This window comes from Lactuca saligna, chromosome 9 (assembly GCF_052625555.1).
Source record: "Lactuca saligna cultivar CGN05327 chromosome 9, ASM5262555v1, whole genome shotgun sequence".
NCBI classification, from domain to species: domain Eukaryota; kingdom Viridiplantae; phylum Streptophyta; class Magnoliopsida; order Asterales; family Asteraceae; genus Lactuca; species Lactuca saligna.
Window position 1 is genome coordinate 53,673,037 of NC_136425.1, and position 25,125 is coordinate 53,698,161.

Consider the following 25,125-nt stretch of genomic DNA (forward strand, 5'->3'; position numbering starts at 1 on the left):
ACTTCGTATGAGGAAGTTATGATTTTTCTAAGATTTGGTTTAGCAGTGCACGGTCCGAAACTCGAATTTTAGTTCGAGCGGTTTTTGGCTTACGTGGCAAAAATGAGAGTTAAAGATCTCATTAATAGGAACTCAACGGTAAAAAGACAGACGAAAACGGAGTCTGTATGAAGGAGTTACGAATTTTTCACGGTCATTTAACAATTTAATCTTCTCGTACTATTAAATTTAAGATCGGTCGAGAAGTAGCCGACGGAGTCAAAATAAAAGTTGTAGATCTTATTTTTACCTAGGCGTGGATATAAATAACATAAAAAACGGAGCTCGTACGTGAAAGTTACGGATTTTAGAATTTGGAAGTGTGTTGTGCGAAAATAGGTGACGTGGCACAATCTTGGCCATTGCTTTCTCCCCACGTCTTGCCACCAGATGGTGCATGTGGCACCAATTTCAGCCATATTTCACCTTATAAATATAACCTCTCCCACCCTCATTTTCTTTACACATTTCTCATTCTTTCTTCTCTTTACTCTCTCTCTAGAACCTCTCTCTAGCCCCGAAACCCCCCGAAAAGCCTAGGGAACCTCCCTAGCATGAGGCGGAAGCCCCAGATTGCTCGACGGCTCCGAGAAGAAGAGATTTTTGGCTTGGGAATGCTGCTCCAAGTAAAGCCCGGTTTTTTATAAAACCCGCTGAAAGTAAGTTACGTCTACGCTATTTTTAATATAAATTTTATTTAATTATCGTAATGTTATTAGGAACTTATAATAAAGTGTTTGGGCTATTATTATGGGTTATATAAGTATTGTTTAACACTTGTATAATAGTAATAATAGCTAGACTATTAATTAGTTTCAGCGAATAATAGACTAAACTCTAGTGGTAATAATACTAGATTTCGTCGAAGGAAATTATTTTTAAGAAGTGAAGCGCTGTCTGAGTTCGGAATCACCACCTTTTCAAGTGAGTGCATAGTTACTTTCATCTTACACATACATATGAAGTATTTTATATAAATTACGTGCTATGTGTGCATATTATTTGAAAATTTGTTGTCTATGCTAGATGAACGATTTTATACATGTTTTAAAAGATTTAAATGGTATATTTATTTTATATATACAAATATGTTGCGGATGAAACATGGGTAGATGAAATAGTTGGTGTGTAATGAAATAAAATGATAAGATATAGGTGATGATAATTAGGTAAATAGATGATGATGAATAGGTGACATAGGATGAAAGGAGATACCATAACCTTAACTAGCAATGTGGCGATGTAGTCATCTACCAGAGTATAGATGGCGACCACAGACTATTCTAGAAAACCATGTGGAAACACCAGCAGACCCATAACCTGTAGGTGATGAATTACGAGTTTAGGTGATGTTGTAACTATGTATTCATGCGATGATACTCTAACCTCTTATTATGAAATATGAGTTCAGGGGGTGTTGTAACTACGTATTCATGCGATGATGCCCTAATCCTTGGTGGGCACGTATTGAGGGAGTAATCCCTGAATCAATACTGTCTATGAGATGTAGGCGATGATCCTTAGGGAGAGTCCTTAGGAACAAACATATAAGGAAATGTGACGTAAGGAGATGAGAGGTAAATAGATGTAGGAGACGATCCTTAGGATAAATCCTTAGGGAAGGTACTTAGGAATAAAGAAGACAATGGGGATGGGCAATTGGGTTAATTGTTTGATTATTAAACATAATAATTATATTATTGTGGGTTGAAAACCCTATGTACTCACTAGGTTTCCCAACCTGACCCACTTAGTTTACTTGTATCACAGGTGACGAAGTGAAGTTACATTACACCGAGAGATTAAGGAGATATAGATCACTAGTGTAAATGAATGTAAGTTCTGTTTATGCTTATGTTTCTGTATTGATGATGACATCCCAAATGTTTTAAAAGGAATAAAATACATTTCTTTGGAAATGCTTTGATAATGAAATTATCATGTTTTTCTGGGAACAAATTCTGCAATGTTTTTATTAAAAGAGATACTCTGATTTTTATAAAGCATAAACAAAATCGGTATTTTCTGGCCGTGAAAATGGGGATGTCACAGTTGGTATCAGAGCATTAGTTTAAGAGAACTAGGAATTTGTAGGATTTCTAGACTTAACTTAGAATGCTAAGCAATGACTGTGAGATGTGAGCACTAGCTTATTTTAGGAATTGTGCCTAAAAATGATTTTATGTGCTAAATGCTTTGTGCCTCATATGTTGTTGTTTGTTCGGATCTATGGTCTATTGTCGACCGGATCTGGAAACTTTATGTGTTCAGGTTTCTAAACATTTAATTATGGTATTAGAACTGACATTTAACTTTTCGGAGAAATAAGGGGATTATACGTCAATCATAGATAAAATCTTTCCTATGTTAATTCTCGTCATTGCACACCGACCGTATGATTTGGTGTATAGATCGAAATGACAAGAACCCGAAGTGGAGTCAGGAACGTGAATGGAAATAGGAATCAACAACCCCCAATGATTGAACAAATACTTGTTGTAGTAACCGCACCCGAGCCAATCACCATGGTTGGGGTAAAAGCGATGATCCAAATGATGTTGGATTGTAAAATGCAGGAAAAAAGGCGTTTACTTCAACTAAATCGAGAAGAACTTACGATGCCTATTGAACAGCCCAAGCTAAATGATGGACATTCAGAAGGAGGGAACTATAGTGGGACGGTTGGTCAAGACAACCCACCGATAGCTAGATGAAACAATCAGGATGGAGGAAATGACGAACGTGGATGCAAGTACAAGGATTTCATGGCATCCAAACCCCCGAGTCTTTCTGGAAGCCCATCACCAGTGGAAGTTATGGATTGGATCTCCGAGATGGAGACAATGTTTGAGAGTTGCGAGTGTAGCACTGTTAAAGTCTGGAGTACTGAGCTGGTGGAAGCTACTAGCTAACACGATGCCCAAGGGAGAAGCAAGCAAGATATCTTGGGAAGATTTCCTAGTGCAATTAAAGATGCAGTACTGCTCTGAGCAGGATCTTTTAGAGATCAACAATGAATTCCAAAATCTGAAGAAGGGTAGGATGAGTGTCACCAAGTATGTTGCAAGTTTTACGGAGAAGATGAAGCTCGTTCCTTATCTAGTTCCACCTGAGCTCTCCAAGGTCAACAAGTTTGCCCATGGATTACCAGCAGACTTTGGTCCAATGGTCAAGCAAGCAACCACTTTGAAAGCTGAAGTTAGCGAGAAAAGGAAGCATGAAGGATCTTCAAGGTCTAACAAGGAGAGAAAATTCCTGAAGTCTGGAGGAGGAGGAGGTGAAGCAAGATGGTGTGAGAAGTCCAAGAGGAAGCACTTTGGAAGATGCGATGGAGAAGTGACATGCTATAAGTGTGGTAGGATCGGTCACTATTCCAAAGATTTTACATTCCACAACAAGAAGTGCTACGAATATGGAAATGATGGGCATATTTCGAACAACTGTCCAAGAAGAACAAATCTGCAAGGCAAAATGCGCCGCTAAAGCAAAAAGCAAGAGCATTCCAAATGATCCTTGACGAAGTAGATGGCAATGCAAGGAATCAAGAGTGAGGATGGATATCCGAGGATCAAGTTATGAAGAAGCCATGCGGATAGTATCAGGAGGTGTATCCTATTAGAGGCATAGTATAGGTTGAACTTGAACACCTATGTAATCGTTTCAAGGAATAATATAAAACCTTCGTTTTGTTTTATATGTGTCAAATTGTTATGTGATTTTTTTATGGTTAATTGGAAAACTACGAGACAATACTTGGTATGAGTATGAGTAAGTGTGAAAGGTAGTAGATGCATATACTACCGGAAGCACGGGACTCACACTTGGATCAGGGAAAGTCACAAGGTTACTAAGAAGCTAGTAATTGATTTCATTTTATTCAAGTATGTTATTACCATCGTTTCGGTAATGACCAAGAAGACGATTGTTATTTCGACCCTAGTATCATATCTAATTGAGTCCGACTACGATGAGTATGCTACGTGGTTCAGAGAACCAAGTTTGATGTAGCATCTGACTTAAGTCGGAAGATTAAAATAAAAGATAATCAAAGCGATCGGTAGAGGCACGACTATCTTGGTGAAGTCCTAGATGAATCTCCGATAGTAGCCTACCAGTCCCAGGAAGCTCCGAATCTCAGATGGAGACCTCAGAACCTCCCACCTCATCACAGCCTCCAACTTGGCTAGATCAACCGAAATCGCGTCCTGGTTGACAAGGTGTCCAAGAAACTGTACCTCGCGCAACCAGAACTCCCACTTGGAGAACTTAGCATACAAGCTCTCCCTCCTCAAAGTATCCAGAACCTCCCGCAAGTGCTCCTGATGATGCTCTCGCATCTTGGAATAAACCAAGATGCCATCGATGAAAACTATCACAGAACGATCCAACATCGGTCTGCACACGTGGTTCATGAGATCTATAAATGTGGCAGGAGCATTGGTAAGCCCGAAAGGCATCACCATGAACCCATAGTGGCCATAATGCGTCCGAAATGTAGTCTTCTGCACATCCTCCTCTCTGACCCTCATCTGATGATATCCTGAACGCAGATCAATCTTGGAGAACTAAGACGCTCCCTGTAGCTGGTAAAAGAGGTCATCAATCCTCCGGAGTGGATAACGATTCTTCACCATTACCTTATTCAGCTCCCAATAGTCTATACACATCCGATGCGACCCGTCCTTTTTCTTCACAAACATAATCAGGTCTCCTCAGGGTGAACTGCTCGGTCTAATGAATTCCTTGTCTAACAGGTCCTGCAACTGTGTAGACAACTCCTGCATCTCAGGAGGAGCCAACCGATACGGTGGCTTGGCTATCAAATCCCACCAGGGACTAGGTCAATCCTGAAATCTACCCGCCTCTCTAGAGGTATCCCAACCAACTGCACAGGGAAAACATCTACAAACTCTCGTACCACGGGCACATCACCCACCGTCGCCTTACCCGCCTCCTGGGTATCCCTAACATAGGCGACAAACCCTGTGCAACCCTATTGAAGGTAGCACCTAGCTCTCGCTGCTGAACATAAAGTTGGTCCATATTGTGGTCTCTCACCCTGAATCACCAGCTCTCCCCCACTTAGGGTCCTAATCCGCACCAACTGCTTCCTGTAATCAATCACTACCCCATTAGGGCTTAGCCAATCCATACCAATAACAACCTTGTTCGCCTGCAAAGGTATGGGAACCAAGTATACCAGGTAATGCTCCTCAAACAGCCAAAAACACAGTCTCAGTAGACCTCTGATGCTCGCACCGACCGGTCGTCTGCAATCTCTACCTCTAGAGGGCAATCCAACATGCCTGAAGACTCAGGAAACTTCTTGCTAAGCGCAAGAGAGACAAACGATCGGGTAGCACCGAATCAAACAATACCTGAACTGGGATTACGTTCACATGGAACGATCCTAAACGAAGCACATACATAACATATCAAAATCACAACGACATAACATAAAAGCATAAGAAAGTAATCGTACCCATCACCACATCGGGTGCAGCGTGTGCCTCCTCGACTATCAACTGAAATGCTCGGATCCGCACTACTGGAGCCTCTACCTTGGCCTTCCGGCCATCCGTAACCCATGCTAGCGCTGGGGTCGGCACCGCCGCTGGCGCTGCTGCTGTCGTTGTTGTCAATCTAGGGCAGTTGGCCTTCTTATGGCCCCTCTGATTGCAACGGAATCAAATCAGGTCTGACATTTGCACTGTGGGATCGGGGGCAGTACAATCCCTGCCAAAGTGCCCTTGCCTCACTTTTAGCAGGTCGACGATCCCGCTCTACAAGCTCCCTCATGCGGCCTATCGCATTTCATGCAACGGCTCTAGCCCGGCTGGCCCTTCGACCTAACGTCGGATCCCTTGGGTTTCTTCCCCGAAATCCCTATCACCTGCTAAGTATCTTCTTTCCTCTTCTGGACGTGCTCCAAATCGATCTCCCTATCCTGCGCCCTGGAAATCATGGACTCCAGGGCCGAGCAGGCTGAATAGCTGACATGCTCCCAAATATCAGCCCTCAACATATCATGATAGCGGTTCTTCCGCATCTTTTCATCGCCCGCATACTAGGGTACCAATAGAGCCCTCTCCCCAAACTTGGCGGTGATCTCCGTTACAGTCTCCGTAGTCTGTCTTATATCCAAAAACTCCCTGGCCAGCTGTTGAAGCTCCACAGCTGGCGCAAACTTAACCCTGAATTTGGTCACAAAGTCTAACCAGGTCAAAGCCTCGACAGTCGGGGGTCCCAATGAGTCATCCACCGACTCCCACTAATCCCTAGCTATGTCTCTCAAACATCTCGCCGTAAAGCAGACCTTCGACCCTTCCGGGCAGAAGCACGTCAACTGCGCAGACTCAATTTTTGCGATCCATCTCCTGGCAACAATGGGGTCCTTCACCCCGTGAAAATCCGGTGCACCACTCCCTCTGAAGTCCTTAAAGGATAGTGTGCGCGTCCTCGACTGGCCAGACACCAAATCACTCATGAATGCTCGAAGGCGATCCTTTATCAGCTCGATAATCCCCTCCTTGATTGACTCAAAAATAACCGGTTTCGACTCAAGGATACCTCTCGTGATCTCAGACGCGATGAACTTGCATAGTCTGTCATTCACCTGCTCGGATCCTGCCCCCGAGCCTGATCCTGATCCTGACCCAGATCCTGAGCCTCCTACTCCATGTCGTGTGACCACCATACTCAATGTAAACACGTAAATGTCTGGATCATACATACTCCTGAGAGGTCTTACACACTCTCCTGGTTTCCTGGTTCCATCTCGACCCTCCTTGACTTGAATACAGATCCTCTGCTTTCAGTAGTAAGGGCCCATACTACCTTCCACATCTATCTGTACTTTGCTCAAGGATTGCCTCAACTTCACCAAGTCCCCTTACCAATATCCCTTTCCAACTGATCTCATCCTAGGCTTTCCTAGGGCACCCTCCGACTTACTCTCCTCCATCAGCTGCACTAGGAGTCCCTACTTCCCTTCCCTAACTAGCTCGTGAATACTGTTACTTATCCACTCGCTAATTAGTTAAAGTTAGTCAGGACCCCTTTAGCACAAAGCAAGCAGCATTCGAGCATTGAGTAACCACATCAGGCATAACCTTATCAGGCTATCCTACTACTGTTTAAGCAGTCCTAGCATACAGCTCATACAATAGGCATTCAAGGCATCTTCATAGATCCTCAGCCATAATCTAGCATGCAATTCTCAGAATCATATATCATACACATAACATAACAAGTATGGGTATCTTGGGGAAAACTTACTTGAGCACGGCCGGTCGCACGCATCACACACCATGTTTTTCTCAAAATTCAGTAACTTAAAATTTAAGAAACTGTTTTCTTTGTGAAAAATCTCTCAGTCCCTCGGTTTGAGTCCAGACACTCCCGAGGGTGTGTCCGAATCCCTCAAACCAGGGCTTTGATACCAACTTGTAACATCCCAAAAATCAAGGCCAAAATTTTCATTTTAAGTTTAGAGGTTTATAAAATAACTTGTAAAGACATTGCCAAGATCACATCAATACATAAAACCGTAGTATCATGTCTCAAAAACAATATCATCTGAAAGTAATACAATATCAGAGTACAATCCCAGAAAACTCTAAGCAGAATCATATGTGTGTGTGTGATGCACTACTACCCTGCCATCTCCTTCCCCTTGAACGAAGAGGTACCTGAAACCAAAACTAAAACTGTAAGCACAATGTTTAGGCAGTTCCCCCATCATACCACATACCATACCATCACATAGCATACATACTGTCGGGCAATTCTGGTGCGCCCGTCCTACCCATGTCAAACCATCTTGGCGTGCTGACCTACCCATGTCAAGCCATTCTGGGGTGTTGACCTACCCATGTCAAGCCATTATGGGGTGCTGACCTACCCATGTCAAGCCATTCTGGGGTGCTGACCTACCCTCCGGTCTATCTCAACCGAGCATGGGGACTATTTCACCCCTACTACTAACACATAATATCATATCACAATCATGTTGCCAGACATAACTGGGGTGTCCGACCTACCCATTGGTCCTAATGACTGAATCGGGGACTAGTCCCCTCCTACTGATACTATCTCACATAACATAGCAAACTAGCATAGTCACCTATCAAGCAAACTAGCATACTCGCATATCAAGCATCAACAACTAGACAATTATCACAAAGACAATCATCACAACTATTCCTCTACTAGTGGGCTGGCCTTGGTGCCTTAGACCCAATTCTATTGGAAGGTAACTCACCTCGATGTCGTGTAGTGTCTGTTTTGCCCTCGGCGTGAAGGTCGGCTGACCTCGACTCCTCAATCCCTACACGACAATCCTCAAGTCATCAAACAGAACATGTATCCCTAACCAGGGTCAATACCATAACCAGTCAAAGTTAACATCCAGTTGACATGACTCATCGAGTTGGTCTACCAACTCGTCGAGTCCATGCTCCGTTTAACCCGATCCAACCCCGAATCCACTTGTTGAGTCTAATAATAACTCATCAAGTTCTCCTACATTTAACCATCAGGGTCATCTTCATCCGACTCACCGAGTTCTTCCTTGAACTCGGCGAGTTCATCTCCTTCATAAGAACATGTCGAGTCTACAACTCGCCGAGTTGTATGAACAACTTGTCGAGTTAGTCTTTAAAGGTTGGGAGATTGCCTTGGGCTTGCCGAGTCTGTTCATACACTCGTCGAGTCCCATGATCCTCAGGTCCTTTTTCGCATCTAAACATCTATGGGACTTCCCTCCATAACAACCGATCCATTCGCAGAATGGATTTGATGGTCATTACACCTCGACTCACCGAGTCCCAAGAACAACTCGATGATTCCATCCTTGACCATTACTATACAGCTGATTTAAATGGGTCTTATCGCATCAATACTTTAGATCTGGCCTCCTAATGTCCCTTTTATACGTAAAGTTCCAAACTTGATGCACATGCATGGGGTTTTTGGCTCAAAAATCCATAAAAGGTTCTCTACAATGTGCAAGGGGCCCTCATGGCCATAGAGTTGGCACCTTTATGCCATGAGACCCCTCCAATGACTCAGATCTGGAACTAGAACCCCATGAATCACTTCACAAATCCGAAAACGGTTTAGAAAGCCCTAAATGTACCCAAAATCTAAGCCCTAAAGATGAACAACCAAAAAGGAAGACCAAAACTGGGAGCATTTACCTTGGTTGAGCTGAAGATGGAATAAGATCTCTGGATCTACAAGCCCCAACTCGAATTCCCAAGCTTCTCCCTTCCTTTCAAGCTTCACAACCAACCAAAAGCACCAAAAATTGCCTTAGATCACTCAAAGTGGCTAGGGTTTCGATAAGAGGTGTTCTGGGAGCATAAAGGGACAATGGAGGCTGCAATAAGGCGTTTAAATAGGGTGCAAACCCTCAGATTTAGGGTTTTCCTCAAACATCACCTACTCGTCGAGTAGGTTATTTAAAATGTCTGCGGATCCCGACTTTACTCGATGAGTTGGGCCTCCAAGAGAATAACATAAAAATACTTTGAATTAAGTGCATACCAGGAATCAGGTGCTACAAATAATGTCTATGCACACTCCATGAATTTGTTAGCCTTTGGTTAGCAGTTCTTTTAAGAACTTAAAGATTTTTAAGAATTTGAGAAATCTAAATCTGTTCATTAGTTTTCAAAACCAAAACCATCAATATTAACGAAATGCATCGTGTAAGAGAAATCAATACTAAAAAAAATTGACGATTGTGTTTTTTGAAATATGCATATATACACATCTAAATATTAACGCATGCATATTTTTGAACCGCGGACGCACTGTAGTAATATTGATAATTGGTAGTTATATGGATTGCGAAAAACACTCGACATTAGCTAGTTGGTGGACCGATTTTAAGGGATTAATCGGCAATGCGGAGATCAACGGGAGACCATTAATTGCTAATTTGTTTAATTTTAAAAAATTAAATATGTCTAATATTATATCAAAGTTCGTAAATACCACTAATACCATAACAAAATAGGTTTATGTGATTAATACAACACTAATCATACCCCAAATCGTTTCTATTGAGATGAAATTTCATCAAAGTGTTAAAATTTCATTAATTTCTACTTCTTCAATTATTATGTATGTAGGGATTAATCGCTAGACGTCATTTATTCGATTGAGTAACGCCTAAGGATTAACAAGAGATTAATTAGGACCTAATCAGGATTTTTACAACACTGGCGGATGCAGATATGCATGCATGCATATATATAAATTGCGGACGCATGATTATCCGTAGTTAAATGTTCATACATGCACATTTAATAAAATCGTCAATTTTTTTTTTAGCTTAGAGATGGCTTACACAATGTATTTCATGAAGGTTGGTGGTGGTCTTGGTTTTGAAAAATGATAAGCATATTAGGAGTTCTCAAATTTTCACAAAATTGTGTGTTTGGTCCATAAGGTTTTTTTTTTGGACCATCCCTACAGATTTGCTTTGTTGGGTTCTTAGTATTTGTGCGTTATATATATATATATATATATATATATATATATATATATATATATATATATATATATATATATATATATATATATATATATATATATATATATATATATATATATATATATATATAGGGAAAGGATCAAATGAGAACACCTAAAAGGTTGAGAACGCGAGAACAGGTATATTCATTTGAGATTTCATTTATTCATTTGTGGAGAAATGATAAATCTTTACGCCACAATCAACATGAATATGTTTTATCTCTTCAATTGAAATTAAATACATAAAAATTTATCATTTCTCCACAAATGAATACATGGAATCACAAATGAATATACTTTGTTCTCGCGTTCTCAACTTTTTTTGTGTTGTCATTTGATCCTACTCCTATATATATATATATATATATATATATATATATATATATATATATATATATATATATATATATATATATATATATATATATATATATGTCATTTATAAATTTTAAAATAGATAAATTAAATAATCTATTAATAGATGGGACCTACTTGCACTCCCACTCCATCTATCATTCCTACCACCAGTCACCGACCACCATCAACCACTAGCCACCATCAACAGTTGCCAACTACCACCAGCCGCTGGAAAATAAATCCAAAACTTGCACCACCACTACAATTGAACCTTAATAGAACATATTAATAAAGATTAACCAAAAACAAAAAAAACAGAAAAAAAAACCTTGAAATCCATGTCGAATGTGAAACATGTAATTCAATTCAGAGTTTAAAAGTTTATGCACTTTTTTTGGGTTTCAATAATCAATCCATGGGGTTTAGATTGCAATTACCTTGAAGTGATAAATATGATAGGTGATTGGCTCCATAGGCGAGGTCACTAGTGAATTTTTCACATGTTGGTGAGGTTATCGACTCCGACTGCCTCTATAGGTGGAAGGGTGGTGAATGTATGCGGATATGGATGTTGGGTCTGCATAGAAACATCGGAGCAGACGAAAACCACCCTAGTGTCGTCGTCATTAGTAATCCTAGAACAGACGAAGGAGACCTTGATACCTAGCTCGTAAGAGATGAGTTGCTAGTGACGAAGATCTGGAAAAACAAAGAAGATGCAGATGTGGTGGGCGGAGCTTGAAGTTCAACAAATATAAGAGAGATGGAAATGAGTATATCAACATAGAGATGCAGGTTTCCACTTAGATCGTGAGAGATGAGTTGCAAATGACGAAGATCTGAAAGAAACAAAGAAGATGCAGATCTGGTGGGCGGAGCTTAAAGTTCAACAAATATCTGAGAGATGGAAATGGGTATATCAACATATAGAAGTACGTTTCCGGCTTCATTAGTGGCTCTTGACCAAGGTGTAGCTTTCCGGCGCTGGTAGATTTAGACCAAGATTTGTAGAAATAAAAAATCTATCTTTTTCTTCTCCATTTTTCAACTGTCGAGTGGTACCAAGTACACATGATTGTTGGTGAACTGTTTCTGGTCAAGAAGGGAGGTGGGGTAGGAGGGGAAGGTCAGTGAAGGGGACTGAGGCCTTTGGGTGCTCATCGAAAAAGTGTCAAGAGATAAGTGGGGTGGAGGTGTCGGATGTATGTAACATGTGACTCTCATTATGTGAAGTGGACCTCATATTTTCATTTCTAAAATTAAAATAAGAAAATAGTTTTAAAAATATTTAAGAAATAGTAGAAAGTACCATTAAGGGCATTATAGTCTTTTCATTCCTGTCAGGGATGAAATTTGTAATAAAAAAAGGGACGATCCTAATGCAAAAACAAAATTAAAAATAAATAAATAAATAAATAAAATGTTAGGGACCAAACACACAATTTTGACAAACCATAGGGCCGATTTCAATAAGTTTATATATATATATATATATATATATATATATATATATATATATATATATATATATATATATATATATATATATATATATATATATATATATATACTAGCCATCTACCCGCGCAAAGCGGCGGGCGGCGAATAATTTGATCTCTTTAGAGTTAAAATCATTTTGCGTTCACTTCGAGAAATGAATATTAAATGACATCTATTTTTTAAGATCATTACCATACCATATTAAGGGGGTGTTTGGCTAAGCTTTTTTAAAACAACTTATTAGGTTACACATCACTATAAGTTAAAAAAGTGTTTGGATTAAAATAACTTATTCCGGTGGGGAACCTCTAATAAGTCATTTTTTTTTCATAAGTTACCCTATACTTACTTATTAACTTATAAGCTAATAAACTAATAAGCAAGAAACTTTTTTGCCAAACACCTCCTAAATGGTTATTACTTCTATTTATACATTCTCAAACCAATTGTACTGTTTATCATCCTCTTTTTTTTTTTTTTTTTTTTTTTTCGTTTTCCTTAATTCCTTTATTAATTTAATGTCTTACTAAGTAAAATGCTAAAATATATAAATAATAGTTTATAAAAATAAACCTTTAGAATATCAGGTGTTGTGATTCAAAAATCGATAAATAGGCATTTGAGAAGGTCAAAATACTCAGGTGTCAACTTGTTCATTGTGATTTTAAACCAAGTTTGGTCACAAATTAAAACATTTTCAACGATGGTATGTAATTCAAGGATTCATATTGATTTAGGTTCTCGAAACCTTAAAATATTGAACAAAATCTATATAAAACCTTATAATAAGGACAATAATCACCGTAATTAGGAAGTCCATGTGATGAAACTTGATATTATAAGGACCAATGATGAAAAATGTTTCATTTTTAGACAAAACAAGATGAAAAATATACAAACTACCTTAATCATGTCAAATCTTGTATTTAACCGTTCTTTATTGTAAAAGTAAGATGCCAAAATATACAAACTAATGATAATACAATGCTCTAACTGACCCTCTTGGTTGAGTTCTTTGAACCTACAAAGCCAACACATTAAAGAAACATAGTAAAAACCTTTTTAGGAACAAACCTCATATAATAAAGCCTTCACCCAATATATTTATAAGATAAAAATACAAAATGTTAAAAATGATGAAATCAATTACAAGTAAGGATTAAAATAAAAACCTGTTAAGAAAGAGTCATCTGCAGTAGGGATATTTGAATCAACATGTATTTTCTGATGGTTTCAAATTTGAATTATCCGAAATTCAGGGAAGGAGATAGAATTTGTTGACAAATATAAGGATTCAAAACACAGGTTAAAATTTAATATTATTTTATTAATAACTACTTGTACTATTAGCTTAATGATTTGAACGTCTTAAAAAAATAATATTATTATATTCAATCTATATATAGAAATAGTATGATTTCTTTTATAAGATAGTAATATATATATATATATATATATATATATATATATATATATATATATATATATATATATATATATATATGATTCTTAGTAATTCATTTATATTTATCGCAAGACCTTCCATCATAACGATAGAAAAGTGGAAAGAAATACACATGTGTTTTAAAACAAAATATGCTTCTTTATACTATGTTAATCATTACCTTAACTATATAAAAAAACATAGTTATTTTTTCATTTTTTTCTTAATTTTTAAGATGTTATTTTTATCAAAAAAACAATTTTAAATATATCAAAATTAATAATTTTTTATTCTCTATAATAGACATCTATATTGACATAGTTTAAAGATTCTTTTTATAGTTTCAACTCTCGTAATTCATAAGTGATAAAAAGTATATTAGATTTTTATTACAACACATTTGTTATTCACTTATGAGTAAAAAATATGCGAAATTTTTGTATAGTTTAAGTATCATTCATATATAAATATAAGATATCATAAATTTTTTACAGTTTACATCAACTCTCATCATATGCTATATTCACGTATGAATAAAACGTATATTATCTCTTCTTACAAGTCATATTCATATATGAATATGTAGTTCGAATTCTAAAAACACTTCATATTTTATTAACATACTATTGATTAATATATGAATAACAAATAAAATGTAATAAAAATCTGATAAATGTTTTATTCATATATAAATATAACATATGACGAGAGCTGATACATGTTTTACTTATATATGAATATAACATGTAACGAAAGATGATGTAAATATATCTATATATATATATATATATATATATATATATATATATATATATATATATATATATATATATATATTAGGTAAGAAAAACTTTATTACGTGTTATATTCAAATATGAATGATACTTCAGCTGTTAAATAAATAAATAAATAAATAAATAAATAAATAAATAAATAAATAAACATACGTTTTATTCATAAGTGATTAACTAATCCAATATAACAAAAATTTGATGTGTTTTTATTCATAAATAAATAATGAGAGCTGAAACTTTAAAAAAGTAATTTTTTATTTTAATTTAAAACTATATGAATATAGATGTATATTTATAAAGAATAAAAAATATGAATTTTGATATATATATATATATATATATATATATATATATATATATATATATATATATATATATATATATATATATATATATATATATATATATATATATATATATATATGAAGTTAATCATTATCATGGATACACTAAAATATTTTATGGCAAATAAAATGTGTGGCTTTGATTGATATCTTATTTATATATATATATATATATATATATATATATATATATAGATATATATATATATATATATATATTACTTTAGTTAGTAGTTAAAAGTTTGTTAGTCTAATTAAAGTTAGATGGAGCTAGTTAGTTGGGTCTTGAGGTATATATTATGTACTACGGATGAGAATTTGACCTAAAAACCCGAACCGAACGGAACTGAATTAGGTCCGAATAAGCAATTCGATTCGATTTTCTGGTAACTATATTATGTTTATTCGATACGGGTTACAAAAATAAGAGCTTATTCGGTTTTAAATAACCGACCCGAAATTGAAATTCATTTAATTTTATCCTTATTACTTTCCCTTGTTAGTTGCTATTAAGTAGTAAGCCTTATTTGATCGAAGTCGAACTCAAAGTCGTTCTTTGCATTCATCGTCCCCATTCTTTGATCGACAGAAATTGAAATCAAGATTCACACTTCTGTCCTTGTCGTCCTCGTCGTTTCAAAATCAACCAATCTTTTCAACTATTTCCAAATGTTATTTTGGATATGATTAAAAACTAAACATTCATAATTTAGTCTCGGTGTTAAATCTCCCTATTTTAATAAATGAATAGGTTTATTCTCCTATTAACAAGTGTCATTATATTAGAACTCTTCATTAATATTATATGTATCATATCATATTATTTGTCAACATATTAATTATCCATTCAAATTTTAAATTTTAAATTTTCCACCCTAATTACGTTAAATTTTAGATTTTTTCACTTTAATTATATTAATTAATAACATTAGATTAAAAACTAAAATAAAATTACTTCATATGTATCTTAAGTAATAATTTATTTAAAATAATTGATTAATAATTTTGATTTTTTTATATAAAAGTTTAATTAGTTTTATAACCATGGTTCTAATGAGTTATAAACTAGTGTTTAATATTTAACTTATATACTTATATATGGATTGTTGGGTGTTTTGGGTATTTAATGTTTAGTCTTTAGTATTTGTTTCATAACTTGTATTTCTAAGATTTTGGTGTTTGGATTTTATGTTTTTATATCTCAAGAATAGTTAATATGTTTTTACATTTTTACTATAAAAATTCTAACCTTTTTTGCACATTTGAAACATTTATGTATGGTTTGCATTATTTTTAATTAATAAATTTGTTTCTTTAAAAGATTTGTTATGGAATTAAACGCTACAAATCATTAAAAAAAATAATACAATGTTTATAATTATATTGTAAATATTATTCGGGTTATTGAATCATAATATGGTTTATTAAGTTCTTGTCTATTATATTAGGTCATTAATCTTTATGTACATGTTATTCAGCTTATTCAGATAATAATCGAACCGGACTGATTAATACCCGAACCAAACGAACCCTCAAACTTTTGGTTCATGCAATTACCCTTATTCGGTTTTCGGATTATTCGGGTTCGGATCGGTTCAGTCCGCTTCCAACCCAAATAAGATCCATATTCTATAGTTCTTTAATGAGATAAGTGACTTAATTTCTCGACTTTGATATTACACAACTCATAGTTGTAATTAAATATGTATCATTGAAATAATATATTATACAAATTTGACTTTAAAAATAATTATTTTAAATATTCACCCACGAAATAAAGCCCCATACTTCATGAATCATGATATAAAAAACTTCCTTAATCAAAATTTCATTAAAACTAAGTTCTAAAATAGCGCAAATTCCATAATCGACAGTAAGTGCAAATTTTTAAATCTTTCTGGTGATTTACTTAACACCCAGAAGTCGATTATGTATAAGCTATATATGGATATATACATTTACGGATGAACAGCTTCAACAAGGCAACAAGAATGTAGAAACTTCAAGCCCGAACAACTCTACCACCTGGTGATCTGATCCGAAAAACATGCTCTTCGCCCGTGCATTTATCTACTTTAACCACCCAATGACTTGGCCTTCCGCTCTTGTTGCCGCCGTGGCCACCTTTCTTGCCACCACCATTGTCAGACTGTCCGGCTATTCTCATCAATAACAACCCTTCTCCAATCGGCAACAAGTGACTGTTTAATCTGCTCCAAACCCATGAATCCTTCCAAAAAGCGTTATACCCCAAAACAATCGTACTCTTTTCTCTCTCGGATTGTATCGCTCCCAAAATCCCTTCATGATTCTCTAGATTGCAGTCGATAACTACAAGATCGGCAGATTTGTAGTCATTTGACAAGAGAGTTTGAGCATTTCCTACAACAAACTCTACTTGGTTCGCATCTGAGCTAAGAGCTTGCTTGGAAGAGTGAAGCTCTTCGATTCCCTTCACGATGCAGATCAGCCTACCACCAGTTTGATGAGATGCAGCAATGAGGCCTTGGGTGGTGGAGCCGGCCGCCTCAGCACATGCAACCACCATGAGTTGAGCGTTATTTTCGGCTGCAATCGCTGATATGAACTCCGCTACATCTGGTTCATTACTTCTCTTAGCCTGCATATATTAAAGCTCCGTTTAGGAAATTATGCATTGAATCTTGGAACGAATCATTAGTCTTTGCTATCTTTTTAAAAATAACAATGGCTAGATTGAAATGAAAACGATTGGTTCAAAAAGTTGATCAAGATTTCTCATAAATTAATCAACCTACCATTTTTGTGGTATTGATGTAAGCTTCAGTGGTGTAACTCGTCTCCTTTGTGTATTGTCTATTAGCTGAAGCTTTTGGTGAAGAAGAAGGTTTTTGAATTTGAAGACAAATGCTTGTATGATTTGCTCATGTGGGTAATGGCTATATATAGATGCCAAAATAAACAATATATGAGATGGATACATTTAATTCACAAGTGGGGTTGCTGGCTTCACTCACTGACGTTCATCAGTCGGTATGTATCCCAACAGTGTAAACCAGGAGACCCATTACTCAACAAAGGCGAGTTTGTAGGATAAGGTTTCTGATCAAGGCTACATGTTTTTAACGTGTTCTTAAATGCCCTAAGGGGTAAGGCTAATGTATAGGGTATGAGGTATGGACCCTGATAATTGGTTATGGCGTTTAGTTATTGGTAACTATGCCCCAGGTACATATACAACAACATGCTAACAAGAGTGTAATAATAATAAGTTACGTGCAAATGTCCCATATTTTATACCAATTTAAGCTATGCACCATGCATGGATTATGCGCCACATATACCCATCTTGAGATAATATTGTCCATCCCATGCACATTAGTCTAACATGTTAAAATCCGTATATACGTAGGGGAGTTCAATCATAATTTCGACATTAGTCTAACATGTTAAAATCCGTAGATACGTACGTAGGGGAGTTCCATCATAATTGCGTGATAATAGAGCACTAAACTGAGTAAGTCATTTGCTGATTTCAACAAATAAATGTGGCCCCTAGGGTCCATGCTTACTACAAAAAATGATCTATATTTCGGTATCATTCATTTCATAATGGGTGGGACCCTATTTACATTCAAATGGAAAGACCATATCAACCCGATAACCCGAAGGGGTGTCTTGTGTTTGTCGAATGCATATATTATTTCCAATTTTCCATTAGCTTTTGTCTTTCGTGCCCGACAATAGCTAGATTAAGAGCGGATATAGATCTGAATGTATTTTGTGGTTTGAAATTGTAATGATTAGGTAACTAATTGTTCAAGTACTAAAAATTAGTGATATTCGATGAACTAGCTAATATACAATGACAAATTAATTAGCATCTTACAAAAGAAGAAAGACGTCTTGTAAGATGGAACTTAGAAGAAGGATTTCAAATGTAATTAAATGCTTCCGTTTTACCTTTTAAAAATCAATCTTATGCAACCATCTACGAAATTATTTGTTCAAAAATAAATAAAAAGATGTAAAAGTATTAAAAAAAATTACATAAATGGTCCTTATCGTTGAAAAATGGTACTATGAAGTATGAATTGAATAGCCATTACGAGAAGTTTTACTTTTTGACACGGATGACCCCTTTAGTTTAGAAACTTACACGGTCAATCCTTTCAAAATAAATAAAAAGATGGTAAAAGTAATTAAAAAGTTACATAGGAATGAAGTGGGACTTATTTGCAAAACTTGATGGAAATTGATATAGGTCTTGAAGGTGGTAATGAGGATGGAGAATTGGCAATTCAAAGAATTAATATTGTTAAGTCTTTGATTGATTTTGATAAAATAGATGGTATGAATTTTTCACAAAAGACAAAATTAAGTGGGGAGTTGAAAGGTACAAGAGCATTTTTTTTTTATTCTTTATAAAATAAATAAATAAATAAAACTAGCCATTTCTGGTTTGAAGGTAGATGGGTTGTGGGTGAGGGACCCAATGCATGAGAAGTATGCAAATTTTCAATTTTATAAGGATAAATTTAAACGTTTTTCTAGCGTTAATATTGTTCATCCAAATTCTCAGTTGAAATTTGTATCAGTGGATCAAAGGGAGGCTATGGTGTCCATGTTTTCGATTGACGAGGAGATGGAGGTTGTTTGGCCGTATGAGAGTTATCGAGCATCGGTCCGGATGGTTTTTTTTTGTTCCGATTTATAAAAAAAAAATGAGGCATGTTTAAAGATGATATTCTTAGCTTCATTCATAAATTGTATAGTATAAAGATTATTGCTAAAGTTTATGCTAATCGTCTTGCTATAGTTATTGATAGTATCATTAGTCATGATCAAAACTTCTTTTATCAAGGGTAGGCAAAATTTGGATGGCCTCTTAACAGTGAACGAAGTGATTGATTGGAATAAAAGAAAAAAAAAAAGTTATGATCTTCGGTATTGGTGAATGGGAACCAAACCATGGAGTTTTCTTTACGACAAGAGATCCTTTGTCGTGTTTTTTTGTTTATTATTGTCATGCAAGTGTTACATGTTGCTATGGAGGATGCAGGGGTCCAAGGTCTTTTTTTGTGGTGGTTTTGTAGGTGAAGATGGTTTTGACTATGGGACGAAAAGAATATCGTTAATTTGGTAACAATTTTGAATTGTTTTTTCTTAGTTTTAAGGTTGAAAATTAACATGCTTAAATCCAACTTGTTTGGGGTTGGGAGAGCTAGCCATGAGGTTGAAGATTATGTGGTGGTTACAGAATGTTCTACTCTAATATGTTATTCTCATATCTTGGGTTGTCATTGGTAACGAGTATGAGTCGTGTGGATAATTGGAAACTGGTGAGAAAAGGCTTGCTAAATGGAAAGTTAAATCATTATCTATTAGAGGTCGGTTGACCCTGATTAGGTTTGTGATTAGATGAGACGGTTTGTAAAACGTTGGAGTCGTTAAGGATTCCTTTCTTTTGGGACGGTGTAACGTCTCAAAATTTACAATAAATTTAAACTTTTAAAAACACAATTGATTAATATAAAACCCCTTTCACTATGTTAATTAACCAAAATATGTTAAGTTTTAAATATTAAACAACCATGGTAATTAAATCTACTTTGTTCACAAACTAGAAATCAAAAACGAAAATAAAAAGCAAGCGTTCAACGTTTATAAAAATCATCAACTCGCGTCAAGTGTACAGTCAACCTATGCATTTCCCTTTATTTGTACTTGCAATTCCTTAAACAATTTTTTATAGGGAAAAGGTAAGCACGGAGCTTAATGAATTCCAACACAACATCACATCAGATGATATATATTTACATCTACCACACAGGTACATCTAACATGCCATTAATAAATAATCTAAGCATACGTATCGGGTAAACAATCAGTAACATACAATACATGCAAGTTTAATAACACATCAACAAAAAATCATCCACTAAAGACTCGACATTTTTACCTTCAATCCATCAACCGGTGTTATTGCCTTCAGTCTATTGACTCGACATGTCTGCCTTTAGTACTTTGACTCGGCATTCTATCTTCCATAAACCAGCTCGATCTAACTGCCTCCGGCCCAATATACCACATCTTATGAATACATGCCTCACAATCTAATACTAATCACATATATCGTATAATTACACACAAGATAAAGCAAGGATAAAAAACATCACCATCATATAGTGAAGAACTCACCTCGGAATGCAAATTAGATCACAAGCGACAACCCGTGAAATACAACAAGATCAATACACATCACAACCCGCCAATAAATAACATTTAATAGCATTAACATTAAACCATTATCCCTAAACATGTATCTAAGTTATTAGGCTTATTTCATCCTAGTTAAATCCAACATCAAGTCAAGGAAAAAAAATCATGGACATACTAGACTCAAAATCTGAACTTTGGTAATTGATGGATCATAAATCTGACCACAAATGATTTTTTTTTTTATAACTTTTACAAAACAAGGGCAGATTAGGAACTTTTAAGCATAAAGGTGATTAAGTCATTTTTACCCCTCCATTATGTCCTTAATGGTTAAGCTTTAACTCTACAACTTTTAGTGGATCAAAAGACCACATATCAGGTTACTAAAATGTGTGAACTAAAGTGACTTAATGGTTTAGGAGCTTAGTTAATCAAGGGCTTAAAACATGAGATTTTCTTGTGAATTTTATAATTTCAACATATAGGTTAAGTTTGCAACTTAACTCATTAAGCCTTATAATTAAGACTTCAAGGCTAGAAAATCAGCCTATCACATTCACTTGTCGGTTGGAGGTTTGGCGGTGGTTAATGGTGGTCCTCGGTGGAAAAAACGCTACAAAGGAAAGTACGTTGCTATTTAAAATAAAAGCGAGATAATTACATTTGTGCCTTTAAACCTATGCTCTTGAAACCAAAAAGGAACAAGAACTGGAACAAAAGATAATCACCACTCTATACATGGTGGTATGGTTGTTATGGTCGCCAATAACAGATATGACAAAGTTTATCAGAAGCGTAAGAAAGAACCTAAGGCAATCGGAGGAGGCTAAAAAGGATTTCATTTTTTAATGCATGCTATTAATTAGGAGTATTTTAATTCAAGATAATGTCTAGTTTTGAGTTTGATTCTGTTTCCAAAGTCTTGGTGATTTAGGAGGTTTGCTTCCTTATTTTTGAGTAATTGTTTTCCCTATTTAAAGGGAAATCTTTATTGGAATAAAGCATGCTTGAATTTCTTAACAATCAGAGAATAATATCAGTTTACTTGTTTGGCTTAGTCTCTTGCAGCAGGGGGCTAGGTTACTAGAGATTCACGGCTCCTGTAACTGCAAGCACAGGGCCAGTCACGAGATCCAAATCCCGGGGCATAACAAATTTGGTATCAGAGCCGCTCGTGATGACAAACCAATCAGAGGAATTTATGAAGAAACTGGAAGCCTTCATGACCCAACAAACCCAAAGCACAAGTGAATTGAAGGCTGCGGTGGAAGCCTTGCAAGCCAAGCAAGCGACATTGGAGGAAGGCTTATCTGCATGGAGCCATAACAAATCCAATAAACAAGGGGGTTCGGAAGCTAGTGTGGAGGAGGAGATAGAGATGGAGTCATTCGATGATCCACCAGAGCAAAGTCAAGGAAGAGGCAGGGGGACAGGTTTCGGCCCCGACAGTGCTCGAGAAGCTAAAGGACCGACAATTACCACGGTCGTCGGACGGGGAAAGGGTCCTGTTGGGGGACAACCAAATGGATCAGGTCAAGTAATCGGGAAAGGGAATGATTCATGGCGAACTGGGAAACCACAACCATTTAAGCACAGTTGGGACTAGTACAGATGAGAAGGATTTATCCGCCAGGAGTGACCACAAAAGGAGTGGGAAGACCTTGAGGACACAGGGTACCGTGGCACCTGGGTACCAAGGTTCGCAAAGATGGAATTCCCGACTTATGGTGGAAAAACTAACCCAATGGAGTGGCTACAAAAATGTGAAGATTTCTTTGAAGAACAACAAACACCAGTTGATGCATGGGTCCGACAAGCCACGTTTTCTCTACAAGGGCGAGCCAGCGGTTGGTATCATAATCTCAGGAGGATGAAGGACAGAATGACGTGGAATGATTTTTCAGAAGAATGCAAAATCCGGTTCGAGCCACCTATGAGCATGAATCCGCTAGGGGAGCTGACCCGCTTACGCCAACTTGGAACTGTGGAAGATTACTGTGAAGGTTTCGAATCCCTTTTGGGTCGGACCACGGGGGTCACACCAGAACAGAGTATTTGGCACTTCTGTGCAGGTTTAACCAATGCAATTCGGTATGAAGTTGAGTACGCGAAACCAAATACCCTATATTTTGCTGTGAACCTAGCAAGGCAAATCGAGCTCAAACTGTCAGAAGAGGGCCATGCTAGAGGGCTCGGAGCACCCCCATCGGGAAGTCGACCCCCAAATGCAATCAGAAATTGGGAAGCAACAGGGGCAGCTGCTACAAAAAAGAACCAAGGAACCCTACTTGGAAGCGTCTCACAACATCTGAAATGGCAGAACGGAGAGCAAAGGGGTTGTGCTTCAACTGCGACGAGATGTTCTCAGTCGGTCATAAGTGTGCCAAATTGTTTTGCATTATGATGGAAGATGAGGATGAAGAAGATCAGACTCAAGTTGAAGTAACACCAAAATTTTTGCTGAGTGCCATACATGGAGAAAAAACTGACAGAACCTTTCAGGTGTGAGCACTTATTGGTTCCGGAACTGCATGGGTGCTTCTTGATAGTGGTAGCACCCACAATTTTATTGTCAGCAGAGCAACCGACCAGCTTCAAGTCCTGGTGCATCACCGCCCAGGACTTCGTGTCGCACTACCAGATGGAGGGAGAATAGCGAGTAGTGGGATAAGTCGCAATACACAAATGACGGTTCAAGGCTACGAGTTTTCAGCCGATTTCTTCGCTATTCCACTGGAAGGGTTCGACATGGTATTAGGGATTCATTGGCTGAAACGATTGGGGTGCATCCTATGGGATTTTACAGTTAGCGAGATGGAATTTAGTATCGATGGAAGGGCGATTGAATGGCATGGCGAGACACCTTACACGACAACACTTGCTGCTCTTAGTGGTTCTAATGAGAATGAGCCAAACCTCGATAAATTATTGGAGTCCTTTTCGGATATTTTTGAAAAACCCCAGGGTCTGCCCCCCTCTCGGTCATGTGATCACCAGATCAGGCTTCATTTAGGCACCGAACCAGTTACGGTGCGACCTTACCGATACCCCCATCTCCTAAAGGATGAAATTGAAAAACAGTATGCAGAGATGTTGCAGAACAGAATAATTCGGCCTAGTCAATCACCTTTTAGTTCTCCTGTTCTCCTGGTCAAAAAGCATGACGGATCGTGGCGTTTCTGTGTTGACTACCGAGAATTAAATGCCAAAACAGTCAAAGACAAGTTCCCTATCCTGGTAGTAGAGGAACTCCTTGATGAACTACACAGAGCGATGTTTTTTTCTAAGCTTGACTTAGCCTCCGGGTACCACCAGATCCGCATGTCACCCTTGGATATCGAGAAAACGGTTTTTCGCACTCACCACAGACACTTTGAATTCCTTATCATGCCGTTTGGGTTGTCAAACGCCCCATCGACATTCCAAAATTTAATGAATGACGTCTTCCGCCAACAACTGCGCAAGTACGTCTTGGTTTTTTTGATGATATTTTAATCTATAGCCGAACAGGGGAGGAGCACTTTCATCACCTCCAAACAGTTTTCGGCTTGTTACGCGCACACAGACTCTTTTTAAAAAATTCCAAGTGCTCCTTCGGTCGCAAGGAAGTCACATATCTAGGTCAAATTATTCACCAGAAAGGGGTTTCGGTTGACCAAAGTAAGATTGCAACAATTCAAGATTGGCCAAAACCTCATAATATCCGAACTCTACGCGAATTCCTCGGCTTGGCGGGCTATTACTGAAAGTTCATTAAAGACTATGGCAACATTGCCACCCCATTAACTAGCATGCTTAGAAGGAACGGTGTTACATGGAGCAAAGATTCAGAGGCAGCATTCACAAACTTGAAACGTGCATTATCAGAATCATCGGTTTTAGCATTGCCTGATTTGTCAAA

At 37.0% G+C, this 25,125-nt stretch overlaps 1 protein-coding gene across 1 annotated transcript; it reads right to left on the reverse strand.

The window, feature by feature from the left end:
• Nucleotides 1-16,798: 16,798 nt before the first annotated feature.
• LOC145017837 (uncharacterized) lies at nt 16,799-18,082 on the reverse strand. The gene is made up of 2 exons (XM_078975795.1): nt 17,801-18,082; nt 16,799-17,643 (listed from the first exon to the last, which is right to left on the reverse strand). Exons 1-2 carry the CDS (start codon nt 17,801-17,803, stop codon nt 17,026-17,028), a joined length of 621 nt encoding a protein of 206 aa, XP_078831921.1. The 5' UTR covers nt 17,804-18,082; the 3' UTR covers nt 16,799-17,025.
• Between the last annotated feature and the right edge of the window lie 7,043 nt (nt 18,083-25,125).